General features: G+C 41.4%; 1 protein-coding gene across 2 annotated transcripts in view; it reads left to right on the top strand.

The window, feature by feature from the left end:
- The window catches only part of TMEM87B (transmembrane protein 87B), a 47,523-nt gene that overhangs the window by 14,969 nt on the left and 9,183 nt on the right, over positions 1–23,371 (top strand). Inside the window, exons 7-16 of one of the 2 annotated variants that reach the window (XM_070473976.1) lie at positions 1,448–1,509; positions 1,886–2,069; positions 5,945–6,044; positions 8,245–8,338; positions 12,047–12,120; positions 14,301–14,407; positions 14,503–14,561; positions 15,774–15,877; positions 16,161–16,234; positions 22,930–23,003. In XM_070473976.1, the coding sequence (XP_070330077.1) occupies positions 1,448–1,509; positions 1,886–2,069; positions 5,945–6,044; positions 8,245–8,338; positions 12,047–12,120; positions 14,301–14,407; positions 14,503–14,561; positions 15,774–15,877; positions 16,161–16,234; positions 22,930–23,003 (932 nt within the window). Of the gene's footprint in view, positions 1–1,447; positions 1,510–1,885; positions 2,070–5,944; positions 6,045–8,244; positions 8,339–9,885; positions 9,960–12,046; positions 12,121–14,300; positions 14,408–14,502; positions 14,562–15,773; positions 15,878–16,160; positions 16,235–22,929; positions 23,004–23,371 lie in introns of both variants that reach the window. The other variant, XM_070473973.1, reaches the window with a different exon arrangement.

Below are 23,371 nucleotides of genomic sequence, written 5' to 3'. Positions count from 1 at the left end.
TAAACAGTATGCATGTTTACAGTCTGTTTTTACTGTGTTCTGTATTTTTGTCTTTAACTCTGTATTTTTGTCTTTAATTCTACATTCTCTGTTAAAATACATTATTCAAAAAGAAATTTCTTTAATCACAAAAATGAATAATCTGTTTATTTCAGGGACTTAAAACTTTATGCTTATCTTAACTCTAATATTTTTTTTTTAAGAGACTAGAAATTTAAAATTAATTTAAGCTAAATTAAAAAAATTTTTAACTTCATGGAGGGGTACAAAATTCTCCAGATTAAAAGAAAAATATTTTAGCATGTAGAAATGGGTGGGCAACACCCTAATTGTAGTTGAAATAGATTATATTCTGTTTCTTGAAAATGGCCATCATTAGGGGTTTAAAATTTTATTCTTTAAAAAGTTTAAAAAAGAAGTAAAACACATGTGTTGGTCGCCTAGGAGTAAAAGTAGCATCTCTGGCAACTGTGGCTTCTGTGCCCTGAGCTCCCCTGCCTGCCCAGTAAGGTAGACCCTCTGTTACGTGAAGCTGTGGCCCCTGGTGCCTGGTGTGAGCCCAGGCTTGCATCAAGCAGTTTTCAAGGGGGCAGATGCTCTCAGAGGTCCTGGAATTGCCTTGTCACTCACTCACTTTCTAGGCTGGGAATCTGCTGGGCTGACAGTAGCCAAACAGCTTGTGAGCATCCTGGGAGTTTGCAAACTGCCCTGATTCACCCACTGGGACACAGGGGAAGCCACAGTCTGTCTCTGAGGGGCACCCAGTCCAAAGGGGAGGGAGAAAGCAGTAAGATGAGACAGGCATGGCTTCGGAGGAGACCCAGAGCTGTTCTTCCCACTGAAGCTGGTAAGGAGGCTGCTCTGCAGAAGGCGAAGCAGGGCTTCCTCCTGGAGGTGCTGCAGTGGGCCAGACCATGCCACACAGGTGGCAGGGGCCCCGCTGCCAGCCTGCTCCCCACCGCCTTTGTTTCCTTGATACCAGTAGGCGGTTTTAAGCTGCTGCTGAAGAGTGAATGGCGCAGCTGCTGAGCCCTGCAAGTCTTGTACTGTGTCTGCCACTCTGTTATTGCTGTGTCAGACAACAACCCAAACTAGATTCTGGAGTTCAGTAATTTGTGCAGGTTACGTTACGAAAGACAGAGTCCTCAGTGAGGTCAGGGACTCAGCCAGGGTCAGTCTCCGACCAGGACTACTTTGCTGTCTGCCTAAGCGTCACCTTAGCCCATGTTGTATAACAGTATTTCTATAAGTAAAGATATCTTGATAAGGTTACATAGTCAAACAGCTAGTAATTACCCAGTACTTTGTGTGTGCTAGGTGAAAATTTAGTGTTTGTTCACTTGGTTTATATTCTTGGAGCCTTAGAATGAGCTTACGTTGAAAAACTTAAAAAAAACCTATTAATTTTAATACCTTAATTTCTTTATCCCCATCCTGCCTTCTCTAGTTTCTCTTTCTATGTTGGGACCTTATGGATATATCTCTGCATCAGATTGGCCTCTAATGATTGTGAGTATCTCTGATAATTTTTTTCCTTTTTTTAAAAATGAGTTTTGTATCCTAATTAGAATATTCAAAAATTTTAAGAGATGAGTAGCAGTGATTCCTTAGTAGCTAACACTGACATAGCCTCTGTTTCTGGCTCCACGGGCACTGGAAAGTAAAGGGTTGCAAACCTGAGTGTAGAAATGCCAGCGTTCAGCTTTGTGCCGGTGCCGCGCTGCTGCAGCTGTGACCTTGTAGTGCAGCTTGACGTCAGGGAGCCTCAGTTCTCCAGCTTTGTTTTCCTTTCCTTGGCTATTCAGGGTCTTTTGTGTTGCCTGGGAACCTCAGTTTTCAAATGATCAAAAGGTGTAATGGACTAAAATTGCTTCTCTTCCCACAGTTCTACATGGTGATGTGTATTGTTTATATCTTATATGGTGTTCTGTGGCTGATGTGGTCTGCCTGTTACTGGAAAGATATATTAAGAATCCAGTTCTGGATTGCAGCTGTTATTTTCCTGGGAATGCTTGAAAAAGCAGTTTTTTATGCTGAATACCAAAACATCAACAGCACTGGGCTATCAAGTAAGTAGTGACTGTGTCCATGAACATGGTATAACCCAAGAGCCTCCTAGCATTTGTGAGCAGAGCAGAGGGGACTGCCCCTCACCTTCATCCTGTGGTTTGGGAACAGCCATAGTATAGATGAAAAGGACAGAAGCCAAGAAGAGTGTCAGAGTAGGTCTGTGAACCAGGATAATATGTGTATGGTCTTTGCTTTCTGTATTCTTGCTGACTTTCCCGGGGAGAAGAAAATTCCCTAAGGTTCAGCTGCCAGTGACTGGCTTAAAGCAGTACAAAATTCTGGCCTGGGGACTTGGGTGCTACGGGTCCTTTTAACATATTTCTCTTTTTTTCATCCATCCTCTTTCTTCTCCTTTCCCCAACAAAAAAGAAAAGAAAGCTTGGCCACAGGAGTCAGATGAGCAGTGTAGAATGGATGGTGCCTGCAGCCTTTTACAAAGAACTTCATGTGACCGTGGGAGGCACCGTCCCAGTTCACACAGCAGAACGTGGGACGGGGGACACCGGCCGGGCATTCAGTTGGGCATCTTCAGATGTGTGCCCCAGACTGCTTAAATAGAGTGGACTGTCTGTACAGAGGGGCTTCCCTTCCAATGGTTAAGACTGTGCTTCTAGTGCAGGGAGCACAGGTTTGATCCCTGCTTAGGGAACTAAGATCCCGTATGCCTCGCAGTGTGGCTGGTAAAAAAAAAAAAGTGGGAGGTGGCCAGAAAAGTAAAGATATAATTAATTTCATTGCTGCACCTTTGAAAGAGAGATCGCTCAAAAGGATAGAAAGCACTCAGGATGTACTCAAATAGTCAGTTACAAATGGTCATGGTGCAGATTTTAAAGGGTGTAGTTACATGGTTCTTTATTTTAAAATCCTCTGGGGAAGAAGGGTGAGTTGGTATGTAGATGAGATAAATACAACATAATGTTGATAAGTATTGATGCCGAGTGATAGTACCTGGTAGTTCATTATACTGCTTTCTCTGTTGGAGAGAGAGAAAACTGTATTGTAGTTTCTCAAAAATGAAAAGTTTAAAAGGACAACATGCAAAACAATAAAGCAAAAACATACATCTCGTGAGGCATGTTGGGGGTGTTATTACTCTCTAAGGAGTTTTAGTGATGTATAAGCACGTGTGTGTGTGTGCGCGCGCGTGCCCGCCCTAAACCAAATGAGGAAGAAAGGGTAAGTTGCCACTTGTGACTGGGTGTTAAAGCATTCTTGAGTGTCAGAGGAGGTAGGTCCGCTTCTTTGCTGCCAGTGGTGAGGGGGTCTCTGTCTAGAGAAGGTGGTGAGAACTTGGGTGAGGGGCAGCAAAAGCCTGAGATCCATGAAGAGAAGGAGAGCCCACCTGCCATCCTCAGGGCCATCAAGCCCTCTGAGGTGCCTCCACCAAGGCTCGGCAGAGAAAGCCCAGGCAGCTGTCCTTGTCTTCGAGGAGTCCTGTGGAAAAGAGAGGCACTAGACAGAGCCTGGGCTGATGTTCCTGATTTCCCCAAGTGTGCACTCTGTAAGCCAGGCTGTCTTGCTTAGCATTGGTCCTGGAAGGACAGAATCTGGAAAAATCAAGCAGTGAAGAAGCAGTGATTGTTAGGACCCAACAGGACGCGCTAGGGACAGGTCACTTGACTTGCGCTGCAGTTGGGCAAATGTAACAAACTTACTCCACAGTGTATCTGAACTTCTTCAGGGTGTTGGATGAGGTCTCCTGTGGTTTCTTCTGGACAGGATGGAGAAATGTGAGCTGAAAAGAATAATTAGGTGGATTAACAGCTGGTTTCTGAGTGTCTTTTTCCTCCTTTCTGTCTTCACTGCCAGAGCTCTCATCATTTCTTGGCTGGATTCTGGAGTCGCCTCCTAAGCATTTTCCTGTCCTATAGTCTGTTCCTTTCCAAGCCATTAAGTAGAGCAATCTTGATAAAATAAAGCTGCCCGTTTTATTCTAAGGGTCAGCAAGCTCTTCCCGCAAAACCTGCACAGGAGATATTTTTGACTTTGTTGGCTCTGTTGCACCTTCTCAACTCCTGTCTTAGGAGCTGAAAGGTGCCACAGACAACAAATGGACATGGCTACATTCTCCAATAAAACTTTATTTACAAAGCACATGTCGGGCCAGATTTGGCCTGTAGGCTGTAGTTTGTCGATGCATTTTTCACTCTTTTTTTTTTTGACTTATTTTTATTTATTTATTTGACTGCTCTGGGTCTTAGTTGTACAACATGTGGGGATCTTTAGCTATGGCATGCAAACTTTTAGTTGTTCCTTGTATGATCTAGTTTCCTGACCATTGGTTGAACCTGGGCCACCTGTATTGGGAGCGAGGAGTTTTAGCTACTGGAGCACCAGTGAAGTCCCACTCGTATTTTTTTTATTGTCGTTGACTTCCCATTGACCTTAGCAGCAAGACCAGACTCATGGCCTGGCATAAAACCCAGGTGAATGGACCATGCCTCTGTCCCAGTCTCATTTTGACCTCTCTCATTACATGCCTTGCTGCAGACCTGCCAAACTTTCACATCTTGCAGCATTTTTTTTAGCCATGCTGTGAGGCATGCAGGATCTCACTTCCCTGACCAGGGATCTAACCCACACCTTCTGTAGTGGAAGCACAGAATCTTAACCACTGGACCTCCATGGAAGTTCCATCTTGCAGCATATTTTGCTTTTTCTCTTTCTTCCTTCATGCCTCTGCATGTGCCATTTCTTTTGCTTTTCCCCTTCCCCTCCTCTGAACAGTTAACTCCTACTCAGCCTTCAACCTCCATCAAGTCCCTTGGACTGCACGGAGATCAAACCAGTCTATCCTAAAGGAAATCAACCCTGAACACTCATTGGAAGGACTGATGCTGAAGCTGAAGTGACAATACTTTGGCTGATGCCAAGAGCCGACTCATTTGTAAAATACCCTGAAGCTGGAAAAGAATGAAGGCAGGAGGAGAAGGAGGTTGACAGAGGATGAGATGGTTGGATGGCATCACTGACTCAGCAGACATGAGTTTGAGCAAGCTCTGGGAGATAGTTAAGAACAGGGAAGCCTGGCGTGCTGCAGTCCATGGGGTTGCAAAGAGTTGGACACAACTTAGCAACTAAACAACAGCAACAACAGCTTCAAACCCTGGTGTAGATGTCACTTCTGAGAAGCTTTTCCTGCCCCATGAGGTGTAGGTCGCTTTTCTTGCCGTCCTGGGACACAGACTGTGTTTCCTCCAGCTCTTGTTGTATTCTGTCCTGCCCAGAGTCCAGGCCTCACAAGGGCAGGGAACACGGTGTTTCTTTTCCTGTGACAACCACACAGTAGGAGCGGAAATCAGTAAATGATGGGGGCAACCTGGAGAAAAGAGAGCTCTTGAGGACATTATGGTTTTCAGGTATTTACAGGACAGGAAAGGACTCTGGGCTTCCCTGCTGGTTCAGACGGTTAAGAATCTGCAAGAACCCAGGAGACCTGGGTTCGATCCCTGGGTCAGGAAGATCCCTTGGCGAAGGGAATGGCAACTCACTCCAGTATTCTTGCCTGGAGAATTCCATGGATAGAGGAACGAGCCTGGCAGTCCATGGGGTTGCAGAGTCAGACAAAAGTGAGTGACTGCTGCTACTAAAGAGGTCTAGTTCTTTATAGCCTCAAGTGGAAGAGTAAGAACAGAAGGGAGCTCGAGGAGACAGGTTTCCGGTGGACTTGAGAAAACCGCGCCCCAGAGAGCCGATCAGATTCAGAGCGAATTCTTCACTGAGGTTGCAAACAGCATTAGATTAGATGACCTTTAAATTTAAATGTGGCTAATTCATCTGAGGTCAGAATATATTTGTACGTAGTACATGTGTAGACTTAGCAACAGGCGTCCAGGTGGACCCAGAGCAAATGGTTTTCCTTCTTTCCCATCAGCCCAAGGGTTACTGATATTTGCGGAGTTGATATCTGCAATTAAGAGGACTCTGGCTCGCCTCCTGGTGATCATCGTGAGCTTGGGATATGGCATCGTAAAGTAAGTGGGAAAGACCCCGCACCTCTACCCTGTGATCGCGTCCGTCTCCGTGATTGCCCCTGTGAAGCTGGACACCTCTCAGTATCGAAACAAAAATCCCAGAGGGAAATACCTGCCAGGATGTGTTTTTTTAAGGGACTTAAAATTTTTTTATCAATTAAGGGCATCAGGCCCTAGTTGTGGCACTTGGGGTCTTTGTTGCATCGTGGGCTTCTCTAGGTGAGGGCTCCAGAACGCACAGGCTGTCTAGTTGCGGCACAGGCTTAGTTGCCCGAGGCATGTAGGACCTTAGTTCCCTGGCCTGGGATTGAACTTGTGCCCCCCTGCATTGAAAAGTGGATTTTTACCCACTGGACCACCAGGGAAGTGCCTTTAATGGATTTCTGTGCACTGGCTGTTTCATGCGTGCGTGCTCAGTTGCTTCAGTCGTGTCCGACTCTTTGCAAGCCCATGGACTGTAGCCTGCCAGGGTCCTCTCTCCATGGGATTCTCCAGGCAGGTATACTGGAGTGGGTTGCCATTTCCTCCTCCGGGGATCTTCCCAACCCAGGGATCTAAAGCATGTCTCTTATGTCTCCACTCCCCTGCACTGGCAGGCAAATTCTTTACCACTAGTGCTACCTGGGAAGCCCAGCTGTTTTATACTTTCCTCAAATAAAGATCCTAAGTTCCAGTAACTTTATAATTAGATGAATAATCAACTTTAAGGACAATGGAAAATTTTAGATGATTCTTGAGGCTCAGGTCATTTTCTGGTTTCCTAGGCAGCACAGTTGGGTGTTATGATTGTGTTTGAGATATTGTAAGAGAGCATGCTCTGATTAAACACCAGGTCAGCAGAGTTTTTGTCTGAAGCCTGGCTATCCCCTGCAGATCCTATCAAGACCTTTTCTCCCTCTTACCTTTGACTCCCTGGTTGTGAACATGGAGGAGTCTGTTCTCTAAGACTCTGATTCCCAGAAGCTCAAACCTTCACACTGAACCACAGTTACATCTTTTTTTTTTTTAATATTTATTTATTTAATTGGCTATGGTGGGTCTTAGTTGTGGCATGCAGGATCTTTAGTTGTGGCATGTGAACTCTTAGTTGCAGCATGTGAGGTCTCGTTCCCTGACCAGGGATCAAACCTGGGCCTTGGGATTGCATGTGCTGAGTCCTAACCACTAGACACCAGGGAATTCCAGAAATTTCAGTTCTATTTTCAAATTGCCAATTGCTAAAAACCATCATCTTTGCATATTCCTGACTCAGTTATACTTTCAAAGAATCCAAACTGTTATTTTAATCCTTTTTAATTTGAAGAATGAAAACTGAAGTCTGTTAGGACTCTTGTTTGGAGGTATTGAGAGAGAAAGTGGTGGGATTTGATTTCCTGACATCCTGCTCTTTCTCTGCCCACGTCATAGAATAAAATAAAATCCACATAAAATAGTGGATTATCTCTGACAAAACACATCTCAGAACGGTTTACAGTGTATCTTTGTGAAAGACTTAAAGGATTAGTTCTGCCAGTGACCCTTAGAAGTTGGCACTTACTAGGTTTCATCAATCTTCTCATCCATTCTGTAGACATAGTACTTGGGTTATGTTAATTATACTGCTTGGATTTCAGCAGCAAAATCTTCTGGTCTCAGAAATGTTGCCTCCGGTGGTCCAGTGGTTAAGAATCTGCCTTGCAGTGCAGGGGACCCCAGTTCAATCCCTGGTCCAGGAAGATTGCATGTGACGCAGCGCAGCTAAGCCCGTGCTCCACAACCACTGCACCTGTGTGCTAGAGCCGGGAGTGGCCCTGCGGGCCCTCCCTCTGCACCTGCTGAAGCCCGCACGCCATGGAGCCTGTGCTCTGCGACAGAGAAGCCGCACGCCACTAGAGAGGAGCCCTGCTCTCTGCAGCGAGAGAAAGCCCACGCTCAGCAACAGAGACCCAGTGCAGCCATAAACAAACAGTTTTTGTTTTAAATGTTGTTTCACAGGCATCGATAGTTTCAAGTCCTAGAGAAGGAGGCCCATTTTTCTTGAGCCTGTTTCTGCCTTGTTCCCGGGGATTAATCCTGTTTTAAACAGAATCCCTCTATGGTAGGAGCTGACTGATGTGATTGGATGGTGACGTCCTTGGTGTTGGAAACGGGGCCAGTTACTGTACTCAGATGCGTTTTACTTATCTTTTTCTTTTTTCCTGTTTCCTCCTCCTCATTCTAGGCCTCGTCTAGGAACCGTCATGCACCGGGTCATTGGATTGGGGGTTCTTTATTTTATCTTTGCGGCTATTGAAGGCGTGATGAGAGTCATTGGGGTAAAGACTGCATCATTCCACTTGCACTTTTTTTGTTGTTGCTGTGAAATTCGATTTTACTTTCTTATCTCCTGAGATGAATTTTTAAAGATAGGAAATTTGTGAAAAAGGCCCAATTTTGAGTACCCCCTCCCGTGCCCTGTGGACTATTTCTCTTTTTTTATATGTCCTGAAAGTAAAAGACTAACCAGAGCACTTTTTAAAATGATATGATTATGAAGGCACCACCTGGTATCATCCTAGGAATTAATAGTCCCATCTCAAAAGTGTTCATGGCTATTCTTTATTGAAGAATGTTCATCTTTATCATTACAGCCTGAACACGTTCATTTCTTCCTTAACCCTTCGTTTAAACGTGTAAGTGAGCAGAAAGTTAATTTTACCTTCTGTGCGTGCAGACATTACGTGTCATCGCTCCTTTAAGTGTCAGGTAGCTGTCCATTTTCCCTGACTCTGGTGGGCTCAGTATTTAGGGGACTCAGTGGCCCTACTTCTGGAGGAACCAGGATGAGGTAGTGTTCTAGGAAGAAATGGCTCTGGCAGCCAGGGCAGCAGTAGTTTACCCCAGAGAAGAGCGAGCGTTTGTATCTGCAAAGACCCCTAGATGTCTAGCTCTTGGTTTTCCTTAGTAATATGTTTGATGACTTAGTGATTAAGGAGCTTTTTATATTTTTGTTTGATTCAGAGAACTGTGTAATTTTTACTTAAAACGTCTTTTGGGTTAGATACTGAAATCAGACCGTTGCGCACAGATTGAATAATCTGTACGTTGCCACATACACTTACTTCACATAGTTTGATCTGATGTTTTAAAGCCGGGCATTTGTCCAGTAATGTTAAAAGCCTCACCCTTCTTCCAGTGTCTTTGACATAGCGCATTCTGAGTAGAGACAACTGTTCTCTTCATCTCTGACTCCTTGAAAGGTGCATTTATTATTACTTTTACATGATAGTGAAGAACTTTCTGTTTACATATATAATTCATAAAAGCTTATCTTTGCTGGGAAGAAAATAGAAAGGAGGATAAACATTCCACGGATCGATGAGGTGTTTCTTTAAAATTTGACGTGGTCATCATCTTAGATGTGACAGTTTTGGGTGTGATTCTCTGTCAGCTCTTGAGTGGAGTATGCATCCAGTCTGTGGTTGCAGTTCCTTTTCCTTATTTTACCTTTTTCACATCCTTTCACTTGCGGGGGGAAGAGGAGGAGCCCATTGCTTTAGGAGCCGTGGCTGCAGGTTTGGTCAGAAGAGGGCAGAGAGAGAAATGGTTGACCTGAGTTGGGTGGGACATGCTGTGTTTTATTTGCCACTCCATAATAGCATTTTTACATTATCACTAGACAGGCTGATGACAAACTAACATTTGTGGCTGCTGAAACAGATAAATACCATGTGCTCAAATACAATTCTGTTAGGCAAAAAAATCTTTTATATATGTAGCCTTTTGTAAAATGATGAGGAGATAAACTGTTTTTCTTCATCAGATGATAATTATTATAATGAAATTTTTACGTTCAGATATTTTCCTTATTTTTCTTTTTCAGGGTTCTAACCATTTAGCTGTTGTCCTTGGTGACATTATTTTAGCAGTTATTGACTCCATTTTTGTATGGTTCATATCCTTTACTGTGTCCTAAAATTGTTGTTGTGTCATCAAAATCATATTATTTTTAATTTGTAATAATACCAGAGAGAAATATAGTTATGCGTTATAGGAATTTAGTTGAAGATGAAAAAGTAACAATTCCTCAATTTAAAAAAATCTTTATTTTTTCTATTAGTTTAGCAAGCTTAAATGAACATACTGAGGAATCAGGTAGAGGAGACAAATACTTAACTAGGAGCAACATAGCAATAGTAATTGCCATTTTACAGAGGTGCTTTGCAAACAGGAAAGAGGAATTAATTGCAGGCTGACAGTCCAGAAAGATTTCAGGGAGATGGTGACATTTAAATTGAGACTGCATGGACAAATGGGAATTTACTAGGAAAAGAATTAGGGTTTCCCAGGGGGCACTAGTGGTAAAGAACCCGCCTGCCAGTGCAGGAGACGTAAGAGATGCAAGTTTGATCCTTAAGTTGGGAAGATCCCCTGGGGGAGGGCATGGCAACCCACTCCAGTATTCTTGCCTGGGAAATCCTGTGGACAGAGGAGCCTGGTGGGCTACAGTCCGTAGGATCGCAAAGAGTCAGACACGACTGAAGCAAGTTAGCATGCACGCATGGGAAAAGAAGTGGGGGGAAAGCATTCTGAGAAGATATGAGGGGACCAAATCGTTGGGAGCAAGAAAATATAGAGACAGTGGCAGAATATCTCAAACCAGCTTGCCTGTAAGTACCTTGTGTGGGAGAATCTTAGAAGGTGGGGCCAGAAGGGAAAGAGACAAGGACATGCTTAAGAGTTTAGAGTTCTCCGAAGGTAGAAAATATCAAGGAGTTGAAGCTGCACAGGTGAATGGCATGATGAAATCTTCTAAGAGAGAACTCAAGATGACTTTTTAAAAAAAGCGTCAGAGGACTTGCAGTCCAGAGATTAAGACTTTACCCTGGGACCTGGACAAGCAGAACTGCAGGGGAGGTGAACTAGCTACTGGGTTTCCCTGGTGGCTCAGTGGTAAAGAATGCGCCTGCCAATGCAGGAGACTCGGGCTGGATCCCTGGGTCAGGAAGATCCCGTGGAGGAGGAAATGACAAGCTACTCCAGTATTCTTGCCCGGAGGATCCCGTGGCCAGAGGAGTCTGGTAGGGTAGAGTCCATGGGGTCGTTGAGAGCTGGACACGACTGAGCAACTGAGCACACAACGCAAACTAGCTGCTAGCAGGGCTCAGCATTACCATCGCTGACCTTCGTGTCTTCTCTGCTGTCATCGCGTGTTTAGAAAGTGAGCTTAAGATATTTGTTTGGTTTGGAATTGTCTTATTTCTAAGCTTGGGTATGCTTATGTGAGGGAGCATATGTTCCTCCATCAACTACTTGAGCTACAGACTTTGCATTTTAAAAACCTATGTTATCGTTTCTACTGGTCATTTACAGATGTGTGTTTCAAAGAATTCTTGCTCTTAACCACCCGCAAGGTAGTTCATTGGGAAAAACACACAGTCATGCAAATTGGCAGAAAATTCCAGAGAAAAGTGGCTATAAGCGCTTTAATTCCATCTGGATTTGAATGAGGGTAACTTGCCACCTTTATGGACAACTTTGGCTTTGGTTCCAACACGTCATGAGCCAGATTCAGCCGGGGAGATACAGAAGAGAAGGGGAAAGATTTAGCTCGCTCAATTATTGATATTTTTAATAAAGATGTTAGAGATCAAAGTCATAAAGATATCCAGAAATTGAAATTCTCTCGGTTTGCATTTTATGGTGAGAGAAAAGGAAGTTCAACCTGAATTTCTGATGTCTGCTCTTGGATTGCTGTTTGGTAGTTTTCGTTACTGGGAAGAAAAGCCCACTCTCTGTACAGAGGCAGTGGGTTTCCTCAGCGATTACCAGGGACAAGCAAAGAAGCAGGGCCCGGTCCTGGTAGAGCCAGGGCTGGGATCATGGCCGTGCTGCCTTTGCTTTCGATGAACCTGGCCTGGCAGCTTCTTTCAGAATCTGATGTTACCCACAGTAAGAAAGAGTGGCCTGAAGACGCTGGACGCTGCTGCCCCCTGCCTCTCTTCCTGCTTTTTCATCTCTTTCGTTTTGCTCTTTTGCTGCAGGCCCATGACTCTGACCTTGTGCTTCTGGCCAGCCTACCTCTGTCTCTCCTTGACTCTGGCTTGTGCTGGTGGATATCCTTTTCCAGCCACGGCAGCAGCGCGCGCACGGCGACTCCTGCCAGGATGGTGGGGCCTGCGTGCTTTCACTACTGCTTTAAACGTGTCCGGTCTTGATCCTGTTTATTGAATAATGTGTATGTCCATCTCTATAAGTCCTGACAGCAGCCTTAGTTGGTTGAATTGTGTTCTGATAGAAATTGATCTTCTGTTGCAACTTAATGGGTCATTTGTTGTTATTCATTCGCTCAATTGTGTCCAACTCTTTGCGACCCCATGGACTGCAGCACACCAGACTTCCCATCCTTCACCATCTCCCAGAGTCTGCTCAAATTCATGTCCATTGAATTGGTGATGCCATCCAACCATGTCATCCTCTGTCTCCCTCTTCTCCTCCTGCCCTCAGTCTTTCCCAATATCAGGGTCTTTTCCAATGAGTCAGCTCTTCGCATCAGTGGTAAAGAACTTGCCTGCAATGCAGGAGACACAGGTTTAATCCCTGGGTCAGGAAGATCCCCTGGAGGAAGACATGGCAACCCACTCTGGTATTCTTGTTGGGAGAATCCCATGGACAGAGGAGCCTGGCAGGCTATGGGTCCTTGAGATCGCAAAGAGTCAGACATGACTGAAGCGACGAAACACAGAAAAATTGAAAAGCACTTAGGTAGTTTTAGGGCTAAAATGAATTTTTTGATTAATGAAGTATTGGGAATTTAAAGAGGAGGCATAAATAAATCTAAAATGTGCCACTTCCATCCCCCTTTGCTCAGCTCTGTGATGTATGTTCAGTGGGTCATGCCTGCACAGGGCTTGGTGAGCTGCAGAGAAAGCTGCTCATGTTTACAGAGCTCTGGCTTCATCACAGCCTCACCGCCGAGGAGCCAGTGGACAGGCCTCTCTCTGCTTCGTATCTGACGATGCTGCTGTTTGCCTGAGTCCTGTGCTCCTGGAAGATAGCCACGCTTAAGACAGCCTCCACCTGTTCGTGTTTGGGAAAAGGCTGATTTACTATTAACACCAAAAGCTGCCTTTCCCCATGGGACTTCAGTGAGATTCCCAGGTGTTCCCTTGTTTACTTACAACAAGGCCAGACACAAACCTGTGTATGTACCTATTGGCTAATCTGGACAAAATGTCAGACTGCACCAGACCGACTGAGCCTTCTCCTTCCCCCAGGTCCCTGAGCTTTCGTCCACCCACAGCCCTCTTTCACAGCCCTTCCTGATAACCTACAGGCCTCAAGGAAAGTCATAACCCTGAGCAACTGGCCGGTCAGGCCAACCCCTTCCCCACACCTGCCACTCTCGAGTCCTATTTACACCTCCTGACAAAAGCAAAGGGCTTTCCTGGTGGCTTAGTGGTGAAGAACCCTCCTGCCAATGCCAGAGATGCAGGTTTGATCCCTGGGTCGGGAAGATCCCCTGGAAAAGGAAATGGCAACCCACTCCAGCATTCTTTCCTGGAAAACCCCATGGGCAGAGGAGCCAGGCCGGCAACAGTCCATGGGATTGCATAAGAGTCGGACACAACTTGGCAACTAAGCAACAACAGTAATAAAAGCAAAGCTCTTCCCTGCCTGACCTTTGGGACGCCCACAGATCTTACAGTCAGAATATTCTCCATATTGCAATAATCTCTTGAATAAAGTCCTTCCCTAAGTCCAGATTTGTTTTACTTGATATATATATATTTTTTAATTTATAAAATGGAATTGATAGACGACTTAACTTCTTAATTATGATCATTCAGAGGGTAGAATGAGAATAGACCAGAAACAAAAAAATAAGAAAGAAACGGAGACAGAAAACCGCAAGCCAAGTGGCATGTCCTGATGGCATCAGAAAAGTGTGTCTGGCCCAAGGGGGACCTGGCATTTAGTCTGTGTCCTGCTCTGTCCTGTGTTTCGAGAACTTGGCATTGAAGGATCACAACACAGGTCTTGTCCCTTACATTCTTTTTCCTTGAAGTTTGTTTACTTAGTTCAGACAGTGGTAAATTGTACAACAAAATCTGAAATAAAATTGCTATCGTGATTATACATTAGTGGAAAAGACATTTTCTGTGTTTTTATTAGTTTTAAATTATAGGAACTCTGTGTAGCAGTAGTTTTGGAAATGTAGCAGAAGATTCTTATTTCGTTTTTTAATCTTAACTATGTATTTTTATTTAAAATTTTTCCCTTAACTCTTTTTCACATTTTTATAAGTTTGGCACAAACTATGAAGACTCTCAGACTAAGAAAGAACACAGTAAAATTTTCTTTATACAGGCACTTTACAAATACCCTGATCTTTGCCATACTGGGTAAGTTATCTGATTTTTCTTTTATAATAAATTATTTTAATATTGTATATGTTCCTTCAGAGGTTGACTTTTTTTTTTTTTTCGGTGTGTTTCAGCATCTGTAGTGTTTATGGTGTGGACAACTAAGACATTTAGGTTTGCAAAATGTCAATCAGTAAGTATAATCTTCCTGTGTAAATAATTTTCATTTTTAATTGTACTGTTTTATTTTGTGTAAGTTTGAAGAGTTTAATTTGTGTTTGTAGACCAAGATAAGTGTAGTGGAGATATTCCATTTACTTGGAATTATTTTGTGCAGGATTAAAAAACATTTTTCTCCTTTAAACGAGTCTGAAACAAAGTTCCTCCTAAATCTCCATTTCCAATTACTCCCTTTTCTCAGCTTCTTTTGTTGTATTCTGAAAAGGAATCCTCTCCCTGAATAGTCCAAGGTAACAGGAAATAATTTTCTTCAAGCACATAGTGTGATTGGGTTGCTTTGTGTCTAAGTGAGATTCTAAATCTTAAGCTTGACGTATTTCTAGGATTTTATACATGTTTATAGTATACCCATCATGAATATTCAGGAGTATTCTCCTTGGATTCTCTAGTTAGAAGATATATTTCTTAGACTGAAAATATAAAAGGCCCTTTTGGGGATTTCTTGATTTGGAAATAGCCTCTAGTTCTATATTGGTTGTTGTTCAGTCGCCAAGTCTGACTCTGCGACCCCATGGATTGCAGCATGCCCGGCTTCCCTGTCCTTCACCATCTTTCAGAGTTTGCTCAGACTCATGCCCTTTGAGTCGATGCTGCCATCCAACCATCTCATCTTCCGCTGCTCCCCTTCTCCTGCCCTCGTTCTTTCCCAGCCTCAGGGGCTTTTCCGATGAGTCACCTCTTCCAATCAGGTGGCCAAAGTATTGGAGCTTCAGCTTCAGCATGAGTCCTTCCAATGAATATTCAGGGTTGATTTCCTTTAGGATTGACTGGTTTGATCTCCTTGCTAGTTCTATATAATTATAAAGAGCCCTGTGAAAACCCTGAACTTTTGCTGCCTTAAGGAAAATTTCATGAGAGAAGAAACTTCTTGTCTAGAAAATAAATTAATTGACCTTTAAAGCCCTTTTCAGTTCTAATCCTTTTCATGATGCTGTTTAATTTGTTAGGGTTTTATTCATTGGATTGATTATAAGGCCCAACTAAACTTTAATATGGATTTTAAGATAGAATTTCTTAGTTTTTAGGTTTCTTGAAAAAACATCTCATTTTTTGGAAGACTTACTGGTTGGAAGGATTTCATTAGTACTTGTCATTATATACTATTTCAGTGGGAAATCTGTTTATCAAAAATTAACTTTTCCTGTTTGAATCATCCTTGTTATAGGATTGGATGGAACGCTGGGTTGATGATGCATTTTGGAGCTTCCTTTTCTCACTTATTCTTATTGTCATAATGTTTTTGTGGAGACCATCAGCAAATAATCAGAGGTACCTTACATAGTTGGGCAAGGATTTTGTTCATCTTCTGCTCCAATGTTAGAAAAGCACTTATAGAAACAAGAGAAGCAGTGATTGTGTCAAGAGGTAACAGTCAGGTGGGGAGACAAATACAGTGAAAGGAGACAGTGAAAGAAGGGCGGTGTAAGGGGCAGGACAGGGGTCTCCCCGCAGGAAGAGGGGAGAGGGGCCCCTGGAATGACTGTTTGGGTGTAAACTGAACATCGAACAGGTTTAAATACATTAGTAAAACTACTCCTTGTTTTTTATTTAGATATGCCTTCATGCCTTTAATAGATGATTCTGATGATGAAATTGAAGAATTCATAGTAACATCTGAAAATTTAAGTGAGTGATATGTTTTCTTACTAAATAACCACTGTATCTATTGTAACAAAGAAATATTGTGTCTCTACCTGTGATGCAAGGTCAGCAACACTTTTTTTCCTGTAAAATATTTTTAAGACTGTATCTGAGGAAAGCTCTGTCACAGTAGACTGTCACAAGAAGAAGAGTCAGTGATGAAATTTTCCAGATTGTTAATATAGTTGGAGCTTTTGTTTGCTCTTCATGTCTAAGTATTGAAGTCAGTACACTTGTTTTCCACAAGACTGATTTGGTATATATTGTACTTAGCTCCCAAATAATATTGATCTTCTTAATGTTGATTGCTAAATTTTTCACAGCAGAGATACTAAAATTCAGTGTGTTAGTTCTGGCTCCAATAATGATGGAATGAATTGTATTGGATAGTCCTCCTGCTGATAGCTAGAATAAACTCTGGACAGAATTTTTTTTTAATTAATTGTTTAAAGGCACTGGAGAGCAATGAAAGGCAGGCAGAAACTGGAAGAACTTTCACTGTTGAAAGAAAAGAGCCGCACTTAATAAGTTCCACATTTATAGAGCTTTTGTCCAGAGTATGTGCCCAGTCAATGAGACAGGCTAGAGCTCAAGCTGGTAGGCGTAATCTCACTGATGCAAGGAGTTGGGGAGTGAAGCTTGGGGATGTAAGAATGCCTGGAAATTGAGAGAAGAAATCCAGAAAAGAGAGCCACGAAGGAAGAAATTCCACAGTCTTTAAAAAGTCTCTCTAATCTTGTCTGATGCCTGAAAGGGGCATTGAGACTCCAAAAGGCAAGGGGGAAAACAATAGCTGTTTGGCTAAGAAGCAGAACAGAAATTTCAGCACATGCCCACTGCAGAGGTTGAAATTCAAATATCAACAGGTTAAAGTGCTTGGGGAAACCCCGTGGGCTTTCCATTAAACCCCAGGAGGGCTACTCCTTGGAAATAAAGACCACGCAGGCTGGGACCACGGAAATGTACCCTAGGACCAGAGCTAAACTGAAATAAACCCCGATAAAATCTGAAAGCATGTCCCCCAGCCATAATCTGAATGCCTTCTAGGACAAAACACTTCTCAGAGATAAGGGAGTCCAGAATCTATAAGTTACCATTCTCAATATCCCATATACAATGATAAATTATTAGACAGGGAATGAAACTGGAAACTGTGACCCATAGTTAAGGGAAAAATCAATCAATAGTGATCTAGAAATGGCCCAGATGTTACAATTAACAAGAAAGACTTTTAAAATAATTGTTATAAATATGTTAAAGAATCTGTGATGCTTTCAAACTGTGGTGCTGGAGAAGACTATTGAGAGTTGCTTGGATAGCAAAGAGATCAAACCAGTCCATCCTAAAGGAAATCAACTCTGAATATTCATTGGAAGGACTGGTGCTGAAGCTGAAGCTCCAGTACTTTGGCCACCTGATGCAAAGAGCTGACTCATTGGAAAAGACCCTGATGCTGGCAAAGATTGAGGGCAAGAGGAGAAGGGGGTGACAGAAGATTAGATGGTTGGATGGCATCACTGACTCAGTGGACGTGAGTTAGAGAAAACTCTGGCAGATGGTGAAGGATAGGGAAGCCTGGTGTGCTACGGTCTGTGGGGTCACACAGAGTCGGACACAACTTATCGACTGAACAACAACAACAAAGAATCTATAGGAATAGATTGGTGAAGGCAAGAGAAATTTCAGGAGAAAAGAGGAGGAACCAAATAAAAATACTAAGTATAGAAATTGGAAAGAAAGTGGAAGTGAAGTCACTCAGTTGTGTCCAACTCTTTGTGACCTTGTGGACTGTAGCCGGCCAGGCTCCTCTGTCCATGGGATTCTCCAGGCAAGAACACTGGAGTGGGTTGCCATTTCCTTCTCCAGGGGATCTTCCCAACCCAGGGATTGAACCCGGGTCTCCCGCGTTGCAGGCAGACGCTTTACCCTCTGAGCCACCAGGGAAGCAGAATATCTGAAGTAAATTCATGAAATAGGATTAACAGTAGACCAGTAAATTGGACACAACCAAGTAATGGTGAGCATTTGTAGACAAAGCAAAAGAAAATTTTCAAGCTGAAAACCAGAGACAGAAGGCTAGAAACAAAGTAAACTGACTTCTGTGACCAGAAAGACAGTATTAAGCAGTCTAACAGGTACATAGTTGAGCTCTAGAAGAGGAAGAGAGAATGAGGCATAAAGGATATTTGAAAAAATATTGGCCAGAAAATTTCTAAAATTGATCAAGAAACAAAAATGAAACTGACTGAAGGAAGAGCCCTGAAAATAGTACATACCTGGAGAAATATAAAAAGTCACTATTTTTTTAAAAAGTCTTAAAAGTCAACTAACTTTTTGTAGCAAAAATAATAATGTGAGATTTATAACATAGTAGACATGAAGTAAATGAAATCAATATTGTATTATAGTTCTTAATAAAGTAGTAAAGCAAATTGCAATTTGAATAGTAAAGCAAAATAGACTTAAGTAACCTACTTTGATAATTAAAATAAATGCAAGTGGACTAAATACTCAATAGGAAGAGATTGTCAGATTGTTAAAAAAAATATGAAACTCAGCTGTGTGATGTTTATAAGGGACACCTCAAAAATGTCACAGAAAGGTTGAAAGAATGGAAAAAGATAAACCATGAAAACACTAAGCATTGGAAAGCTAGTGTGGCTGTGTGGTGTCACTTCTTTATGATAAAATGATGAATTTATCATGGAGACATAGTAGTCCTAAATGTATATATATCCAATGACAATTCTATCAAATTTTGGTTCATGAATTTTGAAGCTCTAAAGAAAGATACAAATAAGTTGATATTTTAACACTTCCTCTTCAGTGATTGATAAGACATTAATACATATGTGTAACAATGTACAAGAACTGAATAAGGCCATTGACCTTATTGATTTGATTGATATTTATAGACCATTACATTTAGCAACTGAAGAATAAGTGTTCAAGTCTGCATTACATAAAATAACCCGTGTGAGTGACTGTTAAAAATGTCTCCATATATTTCAGTGGTTGCAATCACAGAGTGTGTTTATGTTCACAATGGTTAAGTTAGATGCATAACAGTATATCTACAAAATAATCAAGTATTTAGAAATTAAATAATACATTTCTAAGTAACTCATGGAATGAAGGAATAATAAAAAGTATTTCATAATAAATGATAATAAAAGCATAACATCACATTTTATAGGATGCAACTAAACCAATTTGTAGAAAATTAATAGCTCTAAGTGTCTATATTACCAAGGAAAAAAAACGACATAAAAATCAGTGATGATATGTTTCCATCTTGAGAAGCTAGTAAAAAGTGATAAATTAAACTGGAGTAGTTAGAAGGAAGGAAATAATAAAGTTAACTGTCTACATCAGTGAAATAGAAAACAGGGGAAGAGAGAAAATCAACAAAGCCAAATGTAGTTTCTTTTAGAAAAGATTAATAAAAATGGATTAGCCTCTAGGTAATCTAAACCAGAAATAGAGACCAACAATATAGCAAGACAAATTTCCAACACTGGAAAAATAAGACATTATTACAGTAAGAAAGTAGGTAAGGGAATATTATGAAGACATTGCGCATTTGGATAAAATGAACAAATTCCTTGAAAAATACACTTAAGAAACTACCCTAATCTAACCCTATGCCACTAAATTGAAATAGCCATTTATCTCTTAAGGAAATTGGATTGAAGTTTAAAATCTTCCCATAAAGCACCAGACCCAAATGACTTAACTAACCTTCAGATACTTAAGGAAGAAACATTCTAATCTTACACAAATTCTTCAGAATATAGAGACATAAGAATACTTCCTAATGTATTTTATGAGGCCGGCACAGCTCAAATGCCAAAATCTAACAAAGACAAAAAAGAAAAAGTTACAGACCAATATCACTCATGAGTAGAGACATAATATTTCTTTAAAAACATGAGTAAATGAAATCTAGCACAGTACTGAAAGGTCACTATTGTCAAGTGGACTTTTCTCCATTTGGAAATCAATCAATGTAATTCATCTAAAGAATAAGGAAGTAAAATGACATAATTATCTCAATAGGTACAGAAAGATGTATCACAGAGTTCAGTACCTATTCATTTTTTTTTTTTTATATAAAAGCAACCCATTTAGCAAACAAATTACAGAACAGTATGAAAAAACTCCACACCTGAAATCATACTTAGTGGTGAAATGGTGAATTTTCTCCCAAGACTGGAAACCAGGTACAAAGATAACTGCTCATCACTTTGACTCAGCTTCAGAGCAGGAGGTCCGTCCCAGCTGGTGCAGAAAGGCAAAGCCCACAAACCAGCCCAAAGAATACAAAAGGCATAAAGTGTGGAAAGAAGGAAATCTGTTTGTATTGGTAGAGAGCAAGGTTATATATGTAGAAAATCCTAAGAAATCTATAGAAAAAGAAAAAACACAGTAGAACTAATAACTGAATAAAACGGAGTCATAAGATGTATGTCCAATACAGAGATATTAGTTGGTTTTTTTGCATACCAACTGGAAATAATTTTAAAATGAAATTTAAAATGTGATTTACAATAGCTTCAAAAATAAAATATTTAAGAATAAATTTAATGGAAAAAATGTGCAAAACTGCACTGAAGAATACAAAACAATGCCAAGAGAAATTATAGAATAGGTAAATGTAGAGCTTTAACATGCTTATGAATTGTAGCTCAATATTATTAACCCATCACTTACCTAATTTATATGTGTAATAGATTCAGTACAATCCCAATTGTAAGTCTAGCTAACTTTAAAAAAAATGCTTAAGCAAATTAAAAATATGTTTTTGTTGTCATGTCTAACTCTGCAACCCCATGGCCTGTAGCCTGCCAGGCTCCTCTATTCATGGGATTTCCCTGGCAAGAATGCTGGAGTAGGTTGCCATTTCCTTTTCCAGGGAATCTTCCCGACCCAAGGACTGAACCTGTGTCTCCTGCATTGGCAGGCGGATTCTTTACCACTGAGCCACCACAGAAGTCCTTTAAAATATATATGGAATACAAAAGATCTGGAAGAGCCTAACCGTGCTTGTAGTTACAGCGTAGATCTTGAATCAGTATGCTAAGTGAAAGAAACAAATTATGAAAGATTGTATGTTATATGATGCTATTTACGTGAAAAGTCCAGAATAGATCAATCCATGGAGATGGAAAATAGATGAGTGTCTGCTAGGGGCTGGTGGAAGGAGTGAGTTGAGAGTGACTGCTAATGGGTATGGGAGATGGTGATGTAAAGCTTCTGAAATTAATAGTGGTGATGATTGCATAATTCTGTAACTGTCCTGAAATCCACAGATGTGTATCCTTCAAAATGGTACATTTTATGGTGTGGGAATTACGTCTAAATAAAATGAAATTAATGGACTTACTCTGATTTCAAGACAAAAATTTCAAGTTATACTAATCAAGACAGTGTGGTATTGGCAGAAGGATAGAGATGTATCAGAGTATCAAAATAAAGTCCAAGAAATAAATTAATAAATTAGGAAATTAAATTTCAGAAAACTTAAAAGAAGAGTCCAGAAATAAATCAGCACATATTGTTCAGTGGATTTTGTTGTTGCTTCAGATTGTTTTACCAATGCAATAACACTTTGAAGAATGTACTTTTCAGTCAGTTCAGTTCTGTCCAATTCTTTGTGACCCCAAGGATTGCAGCATGCCAGGCCTCCCTGTCCTCAACCAACTCCCGGAGTTTACTGAAACTCTGTCTGTTGAGTTGGTGATGCCATCCAACCATCTCATCTTCTGTCATCCCGTTCTCCTGCCCTCAATCTTTCCCAGCATCAGGGTCTTTTCCAGTGAGTCAGCTCTTCACATCAGGTGGCCAAAGTATTGGAGTTTCAGCTTCAGCATCAGTCCTTCCAATGAACACCCAGGACTGATCTTTAGGATGGACTGGTTGGATCTCCTTGCAGTCCAAGGGACTCTCAAGAGTCTTCTCCAACACCACAGTTAAAAAGCATCAATTCTTCAGCGCTCAGCTTTCTTTATGGTCCAACTCTCACATCCATGCATGACCAATGGAAAAACCAAAGCCTTGACTAGATGGACCTTTGTTGACAAAGTAATGTCTCTGCTTTTTAATATGCTGTCTAGGTTGGTCATAACTTTTCTTCCAAGGAGCAAGCGTCTTTTAATTTCATGGCTGCAGTGATTTTGGAGCCCCCAAAAATAAAGTCTGTCACTGTTTCTTCTGTTTCCCTATCTATTTGCCATGAAGTAATGGGACTGGATGCCATGATCTTTGTTTTTTGAATGTTGAGCTGTAACCCAACTTTTTCACTCTCCTCTTCCACTTTCATCAAGAGGCTCTTTAGTTCCTCTTCACTTTCTGTCATAAGGGTGGTGTCATCTGCATATCTGAGGTTATTGATAATTCTCCCAGCAATCTTGATTCCACCTTGTGCTTCCTCCAGTTGAGCATTTCTCACGATGTACTCTGCATATAAGTTAAATAAACAGGGTGACAATATACACTCTTGACATATTCCTTTCCTGATTTGGAACCAGTTTGTTGTCTTTTACTAGTGCCAAATTAATTCCAATATAATAGGTTTTTGAAATTAGAAGTCTCTTTATAGAGTTATTAAATGTGAGGCTACAAAGGAAAATGTTATTATTTTATAATTTTGTGTATTTCTATAATGTTTCTCATTACAGCTGAAGGAATAAAATTAAGAGCCTCAAAAACAGTTTCCAATGGAACAGCTAAACCTGCTACTTCTGATAATTTTGTGAGTATAATATATATTTAATAGTCTTTAATACTTTAGAAATCTGTATGAATGTTGCATTCATCAACCTTTCAGAGAACATTTTTTACTAGGTTTTTTTGTATGAAAGTAGATGTTACCAAGTAGTGGTACTAGTTAAGTCTGACAACTGCTGTAAACCCTCACTTTTCTTTACATAGTTTTATTTACTTGTTTCTGACTGTCCTGGGTCTTGGTTGCTGCTCAGCCTCTCCTCTAATTGCAGTGAGTGGTCTGCTCTGGTTGCGGTGTCCGGGCTTCTCTTGTTGCGGAGCATGCGCTCTAGGCACACGGGCTTCGGTAGTCTCCGGGCTCCGGGTCTCCAGAGGGCAGGCTTCATGGTTGTGGTA

This window comes from Odocoileus virginianus, chromosome 2 (assembly GCF_023699985.2).
Source record: "Odocoileus virginianus isolate 20LAN1187 ecotype Illinois chromosome 2, Ovbor_1.2, whole genome shotgun sequence".
Taxonomy (NCBI): domain Eukaryota; kingdom Metazoa; phylum Chordata; class Mammalia; order Artiodactyla; family Cervidae; genus Odocoileus; species Odocoileus virginianus.
The sequence above is the reverse complement of the archived record's forward strand: the minus strand, read 5'-3'. Positions and strand labels throughout refer to the sequence as shown.